Source organism: Lissotriton helveticus, chromosome 12 (assembly GCF_964261635.1).
Source record: "Lissotriton helveticus chromosome 12, aLisHel1.1, whole genome shotgun sequence".
Classification (NCBI taxonomy): Eukaryota; Metazoa; Chordata; class Amphibia; order Caudata; family Salamandridae; genus Lissotriton; species Lissotriton helveticus.
The window spans coordinates 663,889,311-663,909,242 of record NC_136073.1 but is presented as its reverse complement, the minus strand read 5'-3'; the positions used below and the strand labels follow the sequence as shown (position 1 = coordinate 663,909,242).

The 19,932-nt window shown below is 48.9% G+C and overlaps 1 protein-coding gene across 4 annotated transcripts in view; it reads left to right on the top strand.

Moving 5' to 3' along the window:
• Positions 1 to 19,932, top strand: part of LOC144799917 (anoctamin-10-like) — a 394,459-nt gene that overhangs the window by 114,847 nt on the left and 259,680 nt on the right. For 3 of the 4 annotated variants that reach the window (XM_078671537.1, XM_078671538.1, XM_078671536.1), the window contains one exon: positions 8,274 to 8,843. The exons of the other annotated variant lie outside the window; for it this stretch is intronic. In XM_078671537.1, the coding sequence (XP_078527663.1) occupies positions 8,274 to 8,843 (570 nt within the window). The remainder of the gene's footprint in view (positions 1 to 8,273; positions 8,844 to 19,932) is intronic. 4 annotated transcript variants of the gene reach the window in all.

Here is a 19,932-nt window from a genome sequence, read left to right as displayed (position 1 = left end):
GAATTCTGATGCGCAGCAAGCAAGGTGCAAAGGTTTGAGCAAACCTATCGTACTTATAACATCACACTGGAACAGCGCAAGTCACTGGGTGGAATGCACACATACGTTTCGGTCACTGGCAGTCATGCTGTGCTTTATTCTAGTCCATCATTTGTTTTCGTGCCCAATTGGGGGCATTTCTAGAAGGGGAGCAACCCTATGCATAGCAGTGTTGGTCCTGCTGTAAAGGAGCAGACAAGCCAGAACTTCCAGGCCAGGCCATTTCTGAAATGACAGACTTGAATCCGCTCTTAGCAGTTGTTTTTTTTTTTTTTGGTTAAAAACTTTTATTGAGCAATCACATAAAATTACATAGATGGGCCCACAACCACACGGGCTGGCCGCTAAGTCGCATAGTACGACACATGAAAGAAACAATCATTTCCTAGGTCAGGCCAAATCGTAGAACGAAATTGCTACAGACATAGAACAGGATACAACAATTTTCTATATAAAACATAAAAATAACCAACACAAACATAAGGCGAGTGCAATAATCGAGTCAGCCCAATTAGCAGAGGGGGAGGTCACGAAACAGGAGAACAAAAACACATCAATGAGAGTCGGGAAGGCCGTGAGGGGGGGGGAAGCAGGGAGGACAGGAAAATCCTAGAACAGAGGGAAAAATTTCGGGAACGTCAGCCTAAGGAGACAGGGTAACATCGGAGGTGGCAACCAAGGGAGGGGTACAAATTTCTCCACGGTATGCATTCCATTGACCCCAAATTTTCGTCCACGCCCCCGGCCTGCCCCTAGCCACGTAGACTGTCTTCTCACGGAACATGGACCAGTCCATGTTGTCCTCCCACACTGAAACATCAGGAGGCCGGGATGAGCCCCAGAGTTGCGCAATGTCACGCTTCGCGACCATGTAACCCAGGGTCGCCCATCTAGTCTGGGCCACAGAGTAATCGGAGGGTTCCCATACATTCAGCAGACATCGACGGGCTTCAGGCCGCAGGTCAACACCAGTCACCACAGTCATCAACTCAAGCACATCCACCCAATAAGCTGCCACCACAGGACACTCCCAAAGTATGTGCATAAAGGTAGCGCTCATCCCACAGCCACGCTTACACAAGCCATCCGGGGAAAAACCCATCACGACCAGACGCGGACCAGTCACATACACCCGGTGGAGGATCTTAAGTTGCACCAAACGAAGACGGGCGGGAATGGCGACCTCCTTCGGGGAGGAGAGTGCCGACTGCCAGTCCTCGTCATCTAATTCCAATCCATCACCTACCCACATCTCTCGGAGTCGGACCAACAAATCAGCGCGATTATGAATCAGCTTCTTGTAGATGAGAGAGATGATGCTGTCGGGCAAGTGTCCATCTAGTATACGATCTTCAAGGGGGGAAGACTCGGGCAGGGCCAGATCAGGAGTCAGAACCGAGGCCAATGCATGTCGGACTTGCAGATACCGGAAAAACTCTCTATCACTCAAGTCGTATTCTGCCTTAAGGGCCTGGAATGACTCCACGCGACCATTCACACAAACGTCACCCACTCTACAAATCCCAATCACATCCCAGCGGTCAAAGCCCTTAGAAGACCAGAGACATCCCAAGCGTTCAGAAGCATAAAGCGGAGTCGCCAGCGTCAGCCGATTCTCCCAGCCCAAACTCACATTCGCTGCGCGCCACACGGTGACCGCTGCCCTGGTCGGGCCCACAAGATGGCGCCCGGCCGATCTGGAGTATAGCGCTCTATTAAAGTCCCCTCCCGGCAACTGGAGCTTATCCATCTCAAACGCCGGATCGCGACCCGGCGAGTACATCGCATGGTTAATGGCCGATAGCTGGGCTGCCCAGTAGTACCTCTTGATATCGGGGAGTGCCATGCCCCCGTCGTACCAAGGGATAGTAAGTTTCGCAAGGGCTATACGTGGACGCCCATCCCAAATCAATTGTCTTTGCAGACTCTCGATTTCTCTGAAATAAGTAGCAGGAACATCGTCAAAAGAGTTCTGAAGGGCGTAGAGGAACCGCGGCAAAGACATCATTTTAAAAAGAGCAGCCCTACCCAGAGGAGACAGGGGCAGCTTACGCCAACGGGCCACATCCAGTCGCAATCTAAGAAGCGGGGGGAGGAGATTACGCTCAAACCGGAGGGAGGAATCTCGGGTAATAAAAATCCCTAAATACTTGAAGCCAGACTGGACCACCTGGATAGGGAATCTGGCCGGCAAAGAGGGCAAAACACCCGAGAGAACATACACACAGGACTTAGCCCAATTAATAACAAGGCCCGAGTTAGCACCGAACGAAGTAAGAACATCAAATAAGACGTTCAAAGATTTACCCGGGGATGTCAAATAAAGAAGAATGTCGTCAAAGTCCGGTGACCAACGGATCCCTTTGAGAGAGGGTTCCCATCGAAGCCACGCAGCTAACGGTTCCAAGCCCAGTGCGAAAAGCAATGGAGACAGGGGGCAACCCTGACGGGTCCCTCTACCAAGGCTAAAGGGGACAGAAACTCTACCGTTCACCACCACTTGCGCTAAGGGTTCCACATACAACAACTTCACCCATCCAATAAATTCAGGTCCAAAACCAAATTTTTCGAGAGCTGCCCAAAGATAGGGCCACTCAACCGTGTCAAAAGCCATCGAGGCATCTAACGAGGCCAAAATGGCCGGCCCCGTCAGAAGCCCCGCCCTCGCAACAGCGCCGTGAAGACGACGTAGGTTAAGAGCCGTGTTGCGATGCGGGATAAATCCGGACTGATCCGGATGAACCAAGTCGCTAATGACCGTCAGCAGGCGGGTTGCCAGGAGCTTAGCCAGGACCTTAGGCTCAACATTTAACAGGGAAATGGGCCTATAAGACGAACAAAGGTCCCACGGTTTCCCGTCCTTGGGAATTACGACTATCGTGGCAAGACGCTGGTCATACGGGAGAATACCCCGCTCCCGGGACTCCAAAAACATGGCACGAAGATAGGGCGCTACCTTATCAGGGCGTAGCTTGTACAGCTCAACTGGCAACCCATTCGGGCCCAATGCCTTGCCCGAACGGAGCGAACGAATGGCAGTCGCTATTTCATCCGTAGTAAAAGGGGACTCCAACGAGACACGGTCCAGATCGGAAACACTGGGCAAAGCTATATCGCGCAACAAAAGGCGAGAGTCAGCCACATCTCGTCCAGACACAGGGGTATACACCACACGAAAATACTCAGCAAAACATTCAACTATTCCAACCGGGTCTGTCACTCCGACACCATTCGACGACTGAATCACAGGCACCACACGATTCGCTCTCTCTTTCTTATCCAACCATGCCAACAATTTACCCGCTTTGTCCCCCACATCATACAGACGACCCTGCTGTTCCCGGAACATCAGTCTAGCCGCATCTGTGACCAAGGATTTATAAGCAAATTGTTTCAGACCCAGGGCGTGGAGTTTAGCAGAGGTGATCTCAGACTCTAAGTCGGTCTCCCTCTCCGCAATCTCTATCTCAAGTTCCACCACCTCCCGATTTCTAGCCTTCTTGGATTCAGCAATTAGAGAAAGGGCCTGCCCACGAATCACTGTTTTAAAGGCCTCCCACAGGGATACCGCCGAGGAAACCGACCCCTCGTTGTCCAAAAAGTAAGCGTCTAAAGACTTAGTCAAAAGGGTTCGGATCTCAGGGGAGGCAATATACCAGGGGTTAATTGGAGCCACTCGGCCCACCGCCTCCACCCCTAACTCAAAACAAAGCCAGAGCGGAGAATGATCGGAGATGCCCCGGGGGAGGTGTCTGATCTCACGCACCGCCGGCGTCTGCGCCGCGGGCATCAGGAAATAATCCAGTCTAGACAGACTCCCGTGGGCCCCCGAATGGAAAGTGTATTGAAGCTGGGTAGGATGCAGGAGCCTCCAGCAATCCACCAAACCAAACGTATCCAAAAACCCACCTAACCACTGTTGGGCTAAAGGAGTATCCCTAGGGGGGTAGCGATCTTGTAGACCGGAGATCACAGAATTAAAATCGCCTGCAAGAAAAAGAGTACTATCAGGAAGGTCCAACAACACACGGCCCAAATCGGCAAAGGTAGAAGTCTGTAGGCCGGGGGGCACATACACAGTAAACAAGGAGAGGGTACGACCTTCATAGCGACCCACGAGGACAGCATAACGCCCCCGATCATCAAGGATCACATCATCAATAGCTAGGGGGAGGGAAGCCCGAACAAGGATACCCACCCCCCTGGAACCCGTGGTAAACCCCGATTGTGCAGCAAGGCGATACCCCCACCTATTCATCGCACGACAAGTATTGCCCACCAAATGAGTTTCCTGCAAGAAAACAATATCGGGAGATAAACGGCGTAGACATTTCAACACCACACTCCGCTTAATGCGATCTCCCAGACCATTAACATTCCACGAAACAAGCCTCAACCCGCTACCCCCTATCCCACTCAGCAACCCCGAAACCCCCCCGCAATGAGCATGACATAAAAAGGAGCAGAAACCAGATTGATTCGCCTTGAAAACATAACACAAAAACATCGAACATCCCAACCACCCACCCCCCAACAATCAAGAAAACACCCCCCACCCTGCACCCCTGCAAAATGCTAAATAGCCACCCCAACATGCAGTGTGCCTGTCGCCCAAGAACCCCCATCTACAAAAAGAACCCCGGAGGAGGAAAGGCTCCGGCCCACCCGCCACCCCGAGTAAGACAGATAATGAGGAGAATACACAAACAGCAGAGGCACTGAGGCATTAAATCCCTGAGGAGTTTACTCTATTCGAGGGCCCAGGCGTAGGCGGATTGTTCAGCTCTCCACACCACCCTCAGCACCACCCGGGTGGGCGGCGGACTCAGTCTCAGGAGATCGATCAGGCAGAGAGTCCATCCAGTCATTTACAGAATCAGGCCGATCAAAGAAGAAGGTTCGGTCGTTGTACTCAACGCGCAGCCTGGTCGGAAAAAGCATGGCGTAGCGAAGCCCCATGTCTCGGAGACGTTTCTTGACATCACGGAAGCCCATACGCTGTCTCTGGACCTGTTGAGAAAAGTCCGGATAGAAGTTCACCGTGGCGTTCTCAAAGGCCACCGGGCCCTTCACACGCGATGCTTGCAGGATAGCGGCCCGATCCCTATAATGGAAGAGTTTTGCAACAATAGGCCTCGGCGGGGCACCTGGTTTACCCTTGCCCCCCGGAACACGATGGGCACGTTCAACAGCGAAAAACTTCGTCAGACCAGACGGAGAGAGGTGGTTCTGGATCAAGTCCTCAACAAGGAGATCAACAGAGTGAGGTTCTGGGTTCTCCGGAACTCCGACCACGCGTACATTACAGCGACGTGCCCTGTTCTCAAAGTCCTCCAAGCGCCGGGTCATGAAGTCGTTCACCCTGCGAAGGTTGCCGACCTCCGTCTGTATCTCCGAAACGTCCTCCGTGAGACTGGATGACTTAAGATCCAGTGACTTCACCTTCTCATTGGTTTTCGACAGGTCAGCACGAATCAAGTTGACATCAATGGCCACGGTGTCGATTTTGTGGGCCAAAGCGTCGTATTGTTGGCCTATCGTCTCCTTCATAGCAGAAATGGCGCCCATGATGTCCTGCAAAGAAGGCTCCGTTGACGCGTCCACAGTGAGATCAGCATTACTGGCTCCGGGCAGGGCGGCTCCGGGGGACCCCTTGGAATGGGTGTAGCGGTCCATCACGTTAGACTGGACCGGGCCCCCACGCAGGGGCGTCTTGGTCTTTCGAGTCTCTCGGTCCCCTCTGCCCGCCATATCAGAACTGCGTCACCAGGTGATAAACCAGGCTGGATGGAATGGCCACAGGAAAATAGGGCCTCGGGACCAAAGAACCGCAGCTAGGACACCACTAGTAGAAGGGCCAACAGATAGGAGAATAAGCTAGCCAAAGGCCCGACAGCCGTTCCGTGCCCCGACTGCTGCCCAGGCCAGGCTCCTCTGCCAGATGTCTCAGTCCGAGGCAGAAACGAAACCGAAACTTAGAGGGGGACCCACAGGTCGAATCTCCCTGCCGTTGTTGTTCCACTTCAAGACGGCCACTGAGCCTCACCCAGTCCCGGGCGTACCTCGAGAGTGGAGCCCGAAAGTTCGAACAGACGTAACTCCGGAACCCCGGGTCCAAATCGAATTCCAAAAAGTCCAGGGCAATCAGCCCAGTGTCCTCTTTACAAATCCTCGTAAAAAGTCAGGATAAGTTCAGGATATCATGCCGGGAGTGGCGGGGGTCCGGGGAGCGCTGTGCTCACGCGGCCATCTCGGATGCCCGCCAAGCTCCTCCTCCGCTCTTAGCAGTTGTTGATACTTTTTGAAGCATTCAGCTTATCTCCTTACATTGTATTAAATATGGACTCCACCCAGGCAAGAAGTGGCAATCCAAGCAAGGTGTAGACTGTTTACATGCAATAGATGTGAGAATCCAGGTACTTACAAAAGATGCGATTGTCTCAAAAAGTGGCAGCCTGTGGGGAAAAATGTGTGAGATTAGAAGGTACACATGCACAAAATGGGGCAGTCAAATGATTCTGGATATAAACTGTGTATGTGTGGTAAAACCCATGTGTACGTGTAGAAGGTACATGTGCAAAAGATATGGCAGTCCAAATTGGGTATGGCCTATCACGTCACAATCCAAGCATAAATGCAGCCTTAGCATGTGCAGTAAAATCGAGAATAGACCTTTAGAACCTGTGCACATGTACATTGTCTAGCAATCATCACCATCAAATTACTTTATTCAATCCAAGTTCAAAATACATCATATAAGTACAAACATACGTAAAATGATCAATTTATGGAATATGTTAAATAAAATGTAAAAGTTCAAAGCAGTTGATAAAAAGAGAACAGGATAAAATTGATCTTTCATTTCATACGATTGGTGCAATCCCTCTAGTCTACAGAGAGAGGCATAAAAAAGACGCAACACAATAACAGGCAAAATGATCAGGTAACATTTGTAAGAAGAACAAGCCTGGACGACATTGTCTCCATTTATGTTTGCGCATAATAGGGAATATGAACCATTTGCGATGCTCCAAATAAACTTTGTCAAAGAAAGATATGTGAAGGTTTGACTGAGAGGGCACACCATCACATGGGCAAGGCGGCAGAATTTGGGGAGAGAAAATGCCCGTTGGATGGCCCAGAGTGCAGGGACTAGCAATCAAATTGAAGGTTCTGCCTGTGTGGTAACATTCAGGTGAAAAGGTACAATGCAGAAACTATTGAATTGGTCGAGTTTTTTTTTTTTCCCGGTCCGATGATTACTCAGCTGTGGTTTACCCAACCCGTAAAGCCCTATTCCAGCTGGAGATTCGGAAACAAATGGCTGTACTCCCCACGGGTACGTAACCTTTATGGTACGATTTTCCTGGTTTCATTGGTGTTAATCCCTGTGGAAACGTCATATCTGAAGGATATTGGTTGTCTGTCTCACCTAATCCCTGCCAGTTTATAACTGTGACAGTTTTGTCGTATCCCGGCGGTGGTCACACTGGAAACCATGGTGGGAAATGAGGACTTAAAAAAAAAAAAGAAAAGAAAAGGTACAATGCACATGACAAATGTGTTGTTCCAAGTGAACTTGTTGCCTGTGTATAAATGTCAAGTGTCGGTCTAAACTGGGCACATGTGAAAAATGTGACAGTCCAAGCATATGTGGAGCCTGTGCATATGCACAAGATATTCAGTCAGAGTTCATCTAAAACATGTATAAGTGCACTTGCTATAGGTTTTACAACCCATGTGTACCTACAGTGTGCACGTAAAATATCCCAAGTTTAATTATAGGCTTTAAACACGCACAATGTGTGACAACCAAACTGCAGGTGACCTTTTCATGTGCACATATTGACTATGAACTCAGTCTGGCCAGTGAGCATGCATATGGTGAGAGAACTGAATTAGAAGTATAGCCTCCCGAGTTGCAACAAAGTGTAGGTGAATCCTGCACGTGATCAATGGGTGTAATAATCCACTTTTGTGGGATAGCCCGTACACCTTCACAAGGTGTGGAAATGCGATTGGGAGTACACCCTGTGCGCAAACAAAAGTGGGGCGATCAACTTTTGCCATGCATGGACAAAAGATTTTAAATCCACCTGCAAGAGCGTGCTTTCAGACGCAGGTAAGTCAATCATGGGCGCTTAAATTCACCCACAGAGACGCTTGTGCAGACAATGTCCAAATTTGGTGCTCAAGATGACCTCTGACTTACAGTATTATGTTTCTGCTTTCAGATGCCGTTTGTGCATACTTTGGTGTTTCCATCGCCTTCTACTTCAGTTTCCTTGGGTTCTTCAGTGTATCCCTCGTCCCCATGGCCCTGTTTGGAGTCGCCTATTATGTTTTCTCCTTGGACTTCCTGGACAGACATATCGTGTTTGCCATCTTCAGCGTCATTTGGTCCACAGTGACATTGGAGCTCTGGAAACGTCACAGTGCTGCTGCTGCCTACAGATGGGGGACCCTGCAACTCAAGAGCCAATTTGAAGGGCCTCGAGGTCAGTACTGGGGTCCGCTTGGGATAAACCCCATTACTGGAAGACGAGAGCCCTACTACCCCAGCTGGAAGCGTAAAATGCGGATGCTGCTGGCTTCGACTCCCACTGTCTGCGCATTCCTGGGACTTGCTGTCGATGGAATGGTGTTGTTTCTATACTGGGAACGCTGGGCTCAGAATTCTTACGGGACAAGTTCGAGCGTATTGGCCCCAGTGTGGCTTCTTCTTCCCAGCATTACCCACACACTCTATGTTGAGCTGCTGAACGGGATCTACAAGAGAGTGGCCATCGTTCTCACTGAGTGGGGTAAGTGCAGATGAATGGTATCGCGGGAAGATGATAGGAGGTTGATTTTACACTAAAGGATGTAACAGGGTATTGCTTCTACTAGTAAACACGAGAGTGGGTAAGAATAGGCTGATCTAATTTTGTTAGTTGCAATGGTGAGCTCTACCCTGTTGGCTCGGAAGGAGTCCTGGGTTATTCCAGTGAGAAGATCAGAGGGGGCCTCAACCCACTCTCTTTACATTAAACGGGGTTGGAGATGCCTAGATTCATACTTATTTGCAGAAAGGGCCCTGGTTTAACTGTCTTGAGGCACAAGAAGACGGGTTTATATGGAGCCAGGAGGCAACTGGATGTTTACTGGGAGGGTTATGAAACGAAGGGTTTGGGTTCTACACAGTGAGGAGAAGCTAGGTGTTTCTTTAATTTTAGGGTATGTGTTCACACTTTTAGCTACCAAGGTAGTATATTCCTTGAATTTTGAACAAAAAGGATAGATATTCTTTGCACCAGGTGACAAGAGGTAGCGTATTGCTAGAGTCTGGTACTCTAAGCATATGGGATTGGGAGGGTGGGAACTGGCTGTGTGTGGAGAGCAGACACTAGCTATGTCTTGATTATAGTTGGTTTCCTACTTGTGTGAGGGGTCAGGTATTTCTAACTGTTGTACTAGTCCTGGTGGTGTAAGTTAATGTTCTCAATATAGTGGTAAATGTATGTTTCCTGAGTGTGTATTCAATACCATGGATGTAAGGGATGTGTATTTCCTAAAAGTGGTGGGGGTGGGTGGGCTGTGTGTGTAAAATGATATTTTCAGGTTGTATTACTTTCTGCCCCGATGCTGTTGGTTTAGTACTTGTTTATGTCCTTGATAGATTTTATTCAAGGTTACTCTAAAATCCCCTTTAAAGTTAATATATTTATTGCTTACATTTGTTGTTTCTATTTTGCTTTCTGGCTGTAGTTCTTCCTTTATTTGGTCATTTATTTTGTCATTCAAACTTCTTGACTTATTTTCTTGCTCCATCTTTATCTCGTTTTCTCAATCCTTATCATCTGTCTGCTCTCCTATCCTTGCGCATTGAGCTTGCGAGAATATAGGGGCTTATCCAGAGCTTATCCATCGGGCGATTCCATGTAGTGCCCGTGAAAAGTAAGCTCAATGCGCAAGCGCATTGACATAAAATACACATGCACATGAAAGCCAGCCATCTGCCGCCAGCAGCTTCACCGCCCCCCCTGCTGCATCAAAGGATTTTCGGCCGTGTCGCATTTCTCCTCCCCCCTCCCCACAGCAATGCCAAGAGCTTTCACTTTCACGGCCGCCAGGCCGTGTCTCTCATTTCTCCTCCCCCCTTGCCCCCTCCCCACTCACTCATCAAAGGCTGCACACTCTCCTTCTCCCCCGCCCCCACCCCATCCGACTTGTTTTTCTTTCATTTCACGTACGATTTTGCGTCACACTCGCGTTTTTTTCCCGTTTTTTTTTAATTATTTCGCGGCCGATTTTCATTTCACGGCCGCTAATGCTTGTTCTGTTAGCTCCTTGTTCGCCACTGACCGCTACCTTCTCCTGCCCATCTCCATTTCCCTTGTATGCGCCTCCTTCCCCACATCCTCGTATTACTTCCTTCCACCCTTTTGTCCTTTCACTGTGTGCACTTTGCACCCCATGCACCTAGTTTTTTAATGTTATTCGTTAGCGGCTTATTTTTCAAAACTTCTCCCCAAAATACCACCAATTTTATTTTTAGCTAAAAATGGTATTGGTAAGTTCTGTATATTTTCATCCGTAAGAAGCTATTTTGGCAGTGCCTGCAGACCCCTTCCGCCTCCCACCACAGCCTGCCCAAGCGCCATCGGCGGTGCCTGCAGACCCCTTCCGCCTCCCACCACAGCCTGCCCAAGCGCCAATATTTACAGAAGATCTGCGGTGCCTGCAGCCGCCTCCCACCACAGCCTGCCCAAGTGCTATCGGCAATGCCTGCATACTCCTCCCGTCTCCCACCACAGCCTGCCCAAGCGCCATCGGCAGTGCCTGCATACCCCTCCCATCTCCCACCACAGCCTGCCCCAGCGCCATCGGCAATGCCTACAGACGCCTCCCACCACAGCCTGCCCCAGCGCCATCATCAGTGCCTGCATACCCCTCCCGTCTCCCACCACAGCCTGCCCCAGCGCCATCGGCAATGCCTACAGACGTCTCCCGCCTCCCACCACAGCCTGCCCCAGCGCCATCGGCAGTGCCTGCATACCCCTACCGTCTCCCACCACAGCCTGCCCCAGCGCCATCGGCAATGCCTACAGACGCCTCCCGCCTCCCACCACAGCATGCCCCAGCACCATCGGCAGTGCCTACAGACCCCTCCCGTCTCCCACCACAGCCTGCCCCAGCGCCATCGGCAATGCCTACAGACGCCTCCCACCACAGCATGCCCCAGCTCCATCGGCAGTGCTTACAGACCCCTCCCGCCTCCCACCACAGCATGCCCCAGCGCAATCGGCAGTGCCTGCAGACCCCTCCCGTCTCCCACCACAGCCTGCCCCAGCGCCATCGGCAATGCCTACAGACGTCTCCCGCCTCCCACCACAGCCTGCCCCAGCGCCATCGGCAGTGCCTGCATACCCCTACCGTCTCCCACCACAGCCTGCCCCAGCGCCATCGGCAATGCCTACAGACGCCTCCCGCCTCCCACCACAGCATGCCCCAGCGCCATCGGCAGTGCCTACAGACCCCTCCCGTCTCCCACCACAGCCTGCCCCAGCGCCATCGGCAATGCCTACAGACGCCTCCCACCACAGCATGCCCCAGCGCCATCGGCAGTGCTTACAGACCCCTCCTGCCTCCCACCACAGCATGCCCCAGCGCAATCGGCAGTGCCTGCAGACCCCTCCCACCTCCCACCACAGCATGCCCCAGCGCCATCGGCAGTGCCTGCAGACCCCTCCCGCCTCTCACCACAGCATGCCCCAGCGCCTTCGGCAGTGCCTGCAGACCCCTCCCGCCTCCCACCACAGCATGCCCAAGCGCAGCATGAGTTACATACACACGGATGTGGGATGTTCTTAACTAAACTGCAACTAACAATCGTTTTTCAGTTTATTTTAACCCCTCCCCTGCTGATGACGGAACCGCTCCGTCATCAGCCGCGGTCGCGCTGTGCTGATGACGGAGCGGTTCTGTCACGGCCCGCTCGGCACACCTGCTCGGCGCGGATTCCGCGCCTGCGCTGAGCGTTCTATTAAGCGGGCGGGGCCGTGACGGAACCGCTCCGTCATAAGCACAGCGCAACCGACGCTGGTGACGGAGCGGTTCCGTTACCAGCATGCGCCCGCCGCTCTTCCGCCCCACCCCCTTAGCACTGCGTCGGAATAGCCGCTGCAGTGAAGGGGTTAATAAAATTATTTTTGTACCTTACAAGTTTTAACATAGCTGTTTCCATGAGTTTATTGTTGCACACTCGTTTAAGCATTGCGTTATTTGCCCAGTAGTGTTAAGTGCGTATTACAAACTACAGTCAGTCGCTTTGGACTTGGAGAGCGCCTCGGAGGTTACAGGATTGGGGGTGGTTTGTTTGGGTGCAATCACTAGCGCGCTAATGCTGCTAGAGTTAAAACGTGGGCGCTGAAACTGCATGCAAGCATCACGTTCTCAAGACAAATGGAAACGGAAGTGTGCGCCCGATCCCTGCACCCAGCCCATGTGTTTGAACCACAGCACGGTGTAAGATGCAACACCCATTCTTTTACTCGTTATAGCAAGTACGTAGCTGAATTTAAACAGACTCGTTCTTTTGTTAGATGAATACATCTAAGTCACGTACATACAAAACATGTTGCATTACAAATGCTATAGGTGTCACATTTGGAAAAGTTTAAAGTATTGGCATTGTAAATGACAAAGCTATTAATTTGGCTATTTTCAAGACCAACACATTAAAAAAAATTGTCATTTACAAAACCAATAGCTCCAACTTTTCTAATGCGAGACCTATTGCATTTCCAATGCTTGTTCTGTGTCCATCCCTGCCTGCATAACTTCCCGGTGTTCTTCTTTTCTCTGTTGTTCAAAGTTTGCATAGGCGACTATCACGCAATTTACTTCACACATGGTATATCTGCACAACCTTGCCTGAACGAATCTTTAATTGTCAATGATAAACCTATCTGTTAAATAATAATAATAATAATAATAATAATACCTCTTATATAGCGCCTGGTTACACTAGGCAATAGTGTGTCACGTGCTTAAGAACTAATTGCTAGCACAGAGCCCCATCGAAAAGGCCGCAGAGGGAAAGGGCGCAGGACCTCAGAGTTTTGGAAAAAGGTGAGTTTTCAGTTTGCGTCTAAAATTTCCTTCAGATGGCTCCATCCGGAGCTCAATGGGGAGATCCTTCCACTGTTTGCTGGCCAAGGATCTGAAGGACCTACCACCCATCCGTGCCCGCTGGATTCTGGGCACCTGAAAGAGCATACGGCCCTGAGATCGTAGATAACGATTAGGGTAGTACTTGGTAAGCAATTTTTGAAGATATACGGGACCTCTATCATAAGCAATGCGATGGGTTATACACATGCTTTTAAATATAATGCGCTCTCGTATGGGGAGCCAGTGGAGGCGCGTTAAGGCTTGTTTCCCTGAAGATATTCTAGGGAGGTTAAGAGCCAGTCTAGCTGCTGCGTTTTGAACGCATTGAAGCCTATGAAGACCCTTCCTACTCAGACCTAGATACAAAGCGTTACTATAGTTGAGATGGGGCGTCACCAGGGTATGAATTAGCGTTTTCCTGCTAACTGCAGGGAACGAGTCCAGGGTCTTGCGTAAGATCTTAAGGATCCCATAGCATTTCCCTGCTATCCCTCTAGTGTGATGTTCAAAGGATAGAGTCTCGTCCAGTTTGACCCCTAAATTCTTAACCTGTTCTAATGGTTTGGGAACAGTGGCAAGTTCTTTGGGCCACCATGCCGACGACCAAATGGGATTGGGATTTCCCCAACACCAGAAGTTCAGTTTTATTGGCGTTGAGGCGTAAACAATTTGTATTCATCCATCCCGCTAGTCCGCTCAGACAGGCTGTAAAGTTGTCTGAAGCCTCTTCCGGGGGCTGAGACAGTGTCACTACCAGCTGGGTGTCATCAGCATATGACACTATCTCAACCCCGTATGTAGCAACCAACTTGGCCAGGGGCGCCATATATAGATTAAACAAAGTCGGGCTCAAAATGGAACCCTGAGGCACCCCATATTTGAGCGAACGCACCTTAGATTTAAAAGGTGGACAGCAAACTTGGAATTGCCTATTCGCCAGGAATGTACGCATCCACTCGTGAGCCAGACCCTCAATACCAGCCTCGCTAAGACGAGAAAGTAACAGGGGATGGGAGACGGTGTCAAATGCCGCGCTCAGATCTAATAAAAGGAGCGCGGCTGTCTTCCCCTCGTCAACTCTACTCCTTAATAGCTCTGTGGAAAAAGGAGGGACGATTCAGTCGAGTGGAGCGCTCTAAATCCTGATTGCGAGGGATCTAATCAGTTTATGATAACTCTTTATACTCTTTTTATAATTGAGTCTAGCCGAGTCATCATATTTACTGCGCCACATGCATTCCAACTTTTTGCATTCCGTTTTAAATTTTTTTAAGTCAGCATTAAACCACTGAGCTGTTTTCGAGCACCTCGCTGGGGTCTTGGTAGTCCACGGGGCAGTTTCATCTAAAGCTACTGACAGCCATTTTTCATAGTCTGACCAGGCTTCGTCTACATTATCTTTAAGTGGAGGGCTGCCTCTTCTTAGAGCCAGTTCTAGCTCATCCTGCTTAATTTTCCCCCATTGCCTACGTTTACATGCCAGCAATTTAGTACTAGACAGTCGTTTAGACTCCCCACGGATGGTAAACTCCACTAGAAAATGGTCCGACCATAATACCTCACTGGGGGGGGTTGAACCACCACCCCCTCCCAGTTGCCAAAGATTCCAGAGAAAGCCCCACAAAGTAAGTAAAAATTCACAGTGATACAAGTTTTAAAAACGATCGAAATCGTGACACGCTATCCCCCGGCTTTCCGCCTCAGGGGTAAGAGCTAGCAAAATTAGTGAGCGCGCTTGGGTAAAATGTGGCTTAAATACTCAGGGAGGGCAGGATGCGGCCAGCGACTGGACCGCTACCCTTTCCTCCCTCCAGTATGGCGGGTCTAACAAGCCTCTCCTGCAGCGTCAGCACGTAATCTGCTGCGCTGGGCTGGGAGAGGAGAGCACTGGAAATAAGGCTAACACAAAGCGCCAAAGATTCCAGACAAAGCCCCACAAAGTAAGTAAAAATTCACAGTGATACAAGTTTTAAAAACGATCGAAATCGTGACACGCTATCCCCCGGCTTTCCGCCTCAGGGGTAAGAGCTAGCGAAATTATCTCATTCTATTTCATTTTAATTTGTCTTAAGGCCCACACGATATTTGCAAACCCACAGTTTGCCTTGTCCTACTGTGCCCTCCAGCTTCCAGGGAATTAAGACCTACATCCTCCCTGTTCATCGTGTTTATATTTTGGACCTGCTCACTCGGTGATGTAGGCGCCATTGGGAACCTGTTACCTCGCATGGTTTGATAGGTTGAACCTTTTGTAAACAATGTCCCGTATAGACTCCAAAATGCTGACTACAACTATATAGAGTAAATATGCAGACTGCTGAAATGCAAGCCATAAAAATGATACACACCTGCAAAATATTTTATATTACCAATCCCCAAATGCTTTTCACTTCACTTTCCATCCTATTTACTCACAGAATAATTGCGAACAAGTGTGTGATAGTGTGATATTTAATAACATATTGATACTTTACAGGTAAATATTACCATGTGGTCGATATTTTTCAGGCTTCATTTTTAGGTCTAGGCTCCTACAGCTTCTGTTGCCAGATGCCTTTTTTTAAAATACTTTCTAATACATATATATAACGAGAGCAAATGGGCTTCGTGTCAGCCGTATTTTGTCCCTTGTTTGCTTGCTATTCAAAAAGTGGTTCAGTCCTCAGCTAGCGTACATTTAGGGCCATATTTATCAAAAATTCATCCAACGCAGTAAGCCATCTTGCTGCGCTGCGTGAAAGGGTAGGAATGCGCCGTATTTACTGTTACACAGTGCATTTCTGTCCTTTCCTAGCGCTGCAAAACATTTTGCTGCCTAGGGCAAACACAGGCTCTCTTGCGTCATGTTGCATGGGTGTCTGCGTTGCAGGCTGGATTCTTTTTGTGCAGGAAGGGACATCTTCCTGCACAAACAAATCCTCTGAGGCTTTTACCTTTTTCTGTGCATGCTGCAGAATGCAATACATGTAAAAAGAGGAAAAAATGAGGAGAAATAAAGATAATTCTCCTCATTACACCGCCCCCGGGAAGATGTAGCCTTTTAATGCATTCCCAGGTCTACTACTAATGGTAAATCTGTGAATGCACCAAAATTCATGGTGGATGCGTGGGAACACCCACACTCCACCCATGTAACTCCTCCCTTGGGCAAAGTAACGCAAGGCAGCAACTTGAGCTTCCTTCGCATTAATCCAGATTTATTTATAATTCTGACTTTAGTGTTGCATTGCCCTTGGAACGCAACACTATGATAAATCTGGCCCTTATTGTGACATTTAGTGTGGCAAAAGGTGTGTTCTTGTGTCCCATTTCCTTTCTTCCTTGTTGCAGTTGTATTTCTGTTTCTTTACGAAGCTGCATTAGGTGCCTGCATTGGCTGTTACGTTGCCTGTGGATTTTAGGATTGCAGTCTAATGGTGTATTCTTGGCTGTCAGTTGGAGAATTTCTTTTTCCCTAAATGTTTCTTCTTTTCATTTTTGCTGTTGGCAATTTCCCATGTATTTGTTTTAAATTGTGTTTTCCTGTGATGTTGTGTGACTCATTTTGCAGTATGACATCCTGTGCTCAGTATGTTCCGTCCAAATCCATGAAATTGCTTTTTGCAGTTTGTACCGTTGAGTTTTCATTTCAGTGGAATTATTTGTGCACTCAGTTTTGTATGCTTGCATATTGGAGCCTCGAGTTAAAGCCATTTCATGCTGCCTGTTTACTTTGCATTATTGTAGCTTCACTTTTTTATGTATTTCTTAAGCCTGGGCAGAGTTCGCAGAGTCGCGGAACTCCGCGAAGTGCAAAAAAAACTCTGCCATGCTAGGCAAAGCTCCTCAAGCGGCGGAGTGCATTAGATAAATGCTGTTCTCGATGATTTTCAGTGCCAGATTCTTGTCGCACTGTGCAATCATCGCCAACGGCACCATGCACAGCGCAAGCGGGCGCTGCTTCCTTTCTGCCGCTTCAGTATTTTTTTACTTGAGCTGCAGTTTCTCAACGTGAGTGGTTGTAAGCATATGTGACCACTCGCAATGAGAAATCTGACCGCCCGCGTTGAGAAATCTCGCTGGGAGGTTGATTTTCCGGGCTCATGAACGCCAACTTGATGTTGACGATCGCGAACGAGGATAAAAACTCTGCTACGCGAAGCAGAGTTTTTCAGAACTCCGTGAGCTCCGTGTAATGCAGAGTGCGGAAAACTCCGCAAACTCCACGAGCGGAGCAGAGTTCACCACCCCGAACAAACTTATAAGTATGTTTAACTGAAAGGCTTTTTAGACTGAATCTACAAAAATGTATATAACAGGAATGAGGGGGGAATATACATGTCTTAGTCACAGATTCACAACTTGTGGTCAATCTCTAGAAAAATTTCAATTTTCAATAACTGGGCCTTTTATTACCTTGAATGATATCCATATTGTAAGAAGCTGTCTGTCTCTATAGTGTAAAAAAATGAGTTGCACTGTTGAGAGAGTCCAGATATCCCTTATTAGTGTAAAGTGGGTTGCTTTAACATTCCCAAAGTGCTCAATTTGTGGTAGTGTGGTCGGCAGCCGTTGGCTTATCAGAGGGAAGTCCATCGGAACCCAGAGGGGGGCTCGGTTCTTGAGGGTCCCTGGGGCCTGGGTGCACTGCCGGTAGGCTTGGAATCGGGCTGTGGGGCTCGGGTGCAGAAGTGTTTTATCCAGCGGGTTGCTTGTGTTGGAGGCTCTTACTTTTAGGTCGACCTGGAGATGGGGACAAAACAGGACAGCAGGGACACTCTCGATGATGGCCTCTCTGGTGCTGGCGCCCCTTGTCAGAAGATTAATCTTGGCGGTGTTGGTGTCTGGGCTGGACACTGAACAAGCCTTGGCTGCTGCAAGGTGCTGGTACCCCGGGTATTGGTGCAGGGCAGTTCCTGCTACTCCAATCTTGGTGTGGAGATGTATCTGATATCTTGGAGCTTGGTGACCTCCTCCAGGGTGGCTGCTGCATTGATGAACCTGGTAGTCAGCAGATCAGTGAACTGGACACTGTGGTTGGTGCCTGCTGACTGTGGGGCAGTGGCTCCTCACTTCAGTGGAGATGCTGTTTTTTTAGACCTCTCCTACAAACCTCACGTCACCAAAGGAATACTCCCTATCTTGTGTGAACATACAGATACAAAATGGCTTTCAGACAACCCCTTTTAGCTATTACGTACTATGGTGCATTATTAGGTCACAGCATTGCATGGAAATGAACTACTTAAAAAAAGTGATCTATATAACATTTCCTCCTATTTTTCTTATTTTCACAAGGACCTCTGCCCACACAGCAATCAGTGCAAATCCAGCCTTTTTCCCTCTCCTTTAAAAAAAATTTTTTAAATAAACTTTTATTGAAGTTTTCAACAAAATAAAGAGACATGGCTTCAGCATAGTGTTAGGATAGCCCAGCAAGTAATCAAGCATGATACATCAATATACATTCAGTTTGAGCCGTGGCTACCATGTGTTATTCATTATCCGCCTATACCACCAAAATTAGCATCATTGCCAGGGTCTTGAGTTGTAGCATAGGCTATCCTTATCCGAATACATGAAGTGTTGGGCCTAGTTCAGTCTCGCCTCGACCGCACATAGCAGCCAGACAGCGCATTTTCCCGCCACTTTTCTATCCCCTACTAATGTTCATGTTCAGCCCCCTCCTCATGTACACCAACACCAGCCTCACAACCAGAGGGCACAGCTTTAGATGACAGGTGTTTTTGTTATAAAGTCCAGAAGTTTTTAGGCCGAATGCGTGGGGGGAGAAGCTCGCTGTAAGTCTCAGCCTGTGTGTTGCAGAACAGCATATCCCTGCTCCACTCAACAATGGTAGGGATCCGGCCTCTTAACCAATGCTTTGCCATGCACCATCTAGCTATTAGCATACCCATGTCTACTAATCTGCGGACTGATTTAGGGAGTGGCTTAGAGTACCCTAATAGAGCCAGTGTGCGTTTTGGCGTGATGTGCGTGTCTGCAATCTGGCTTAAGTATTGAAACACAAGGCCCCAAAAAATATGAATCCCAGGACATAGCCAAGCTAAATGGAAAAAATCTGCCCGGGGCTCAGCACAGCAGCTGTGTCCCACAGTCCGTAGCGACATAGTCTCTCCGGCATGTAGTACACCCTGTTTAGGAATTTAAAATGGATAAGCCTGTGTCTCCCATTCAGCTGTGTCCCGCAGTCCGTAGCGACATAGTCTCTCTGGCATGTAGTACACCCTGTTTAGGAATTTAAAATGGATAAGCCTGTGTCTCTCATTCAGCGAGACCCGTTTCAAGTTCTCGCAGTAATAGCTCCATGTAGCGTCATCTAGTCCTCTACCTAGGTCTGGTTGCCATGAGAGTCTCGCCTTAGTGTAAATGTTTTCCCTATACCCCTGAGTGAGTTTGTAGATTTTAGATACAATTTTAATTGGGGAGCCAGTTTTGATGTTGTATGTGAGTGGAACAACTTCGGGCGGTTCCTCTAGATCACTGCCTAATATGTCTGCCATTGCATGTCTCATTCTATGAAACCGAAATTTGTGCAGCAATAAAGCAGTAGCATCTGGTCCCTCAAGCTGTTCCTATGTTTTGAACTTCCCATCCTGAAACATATCTCCTATGGTTGTTGCTCCTAGTGATCGGAGAGCTCTAGTTGCGCCTAAGTCCTTACAAGAGGGAATCCAATGGCACCACTCCAGGGGAGCAATCGGGGAGTACAGTATCGCACCAGTGTGTAACTTCAGC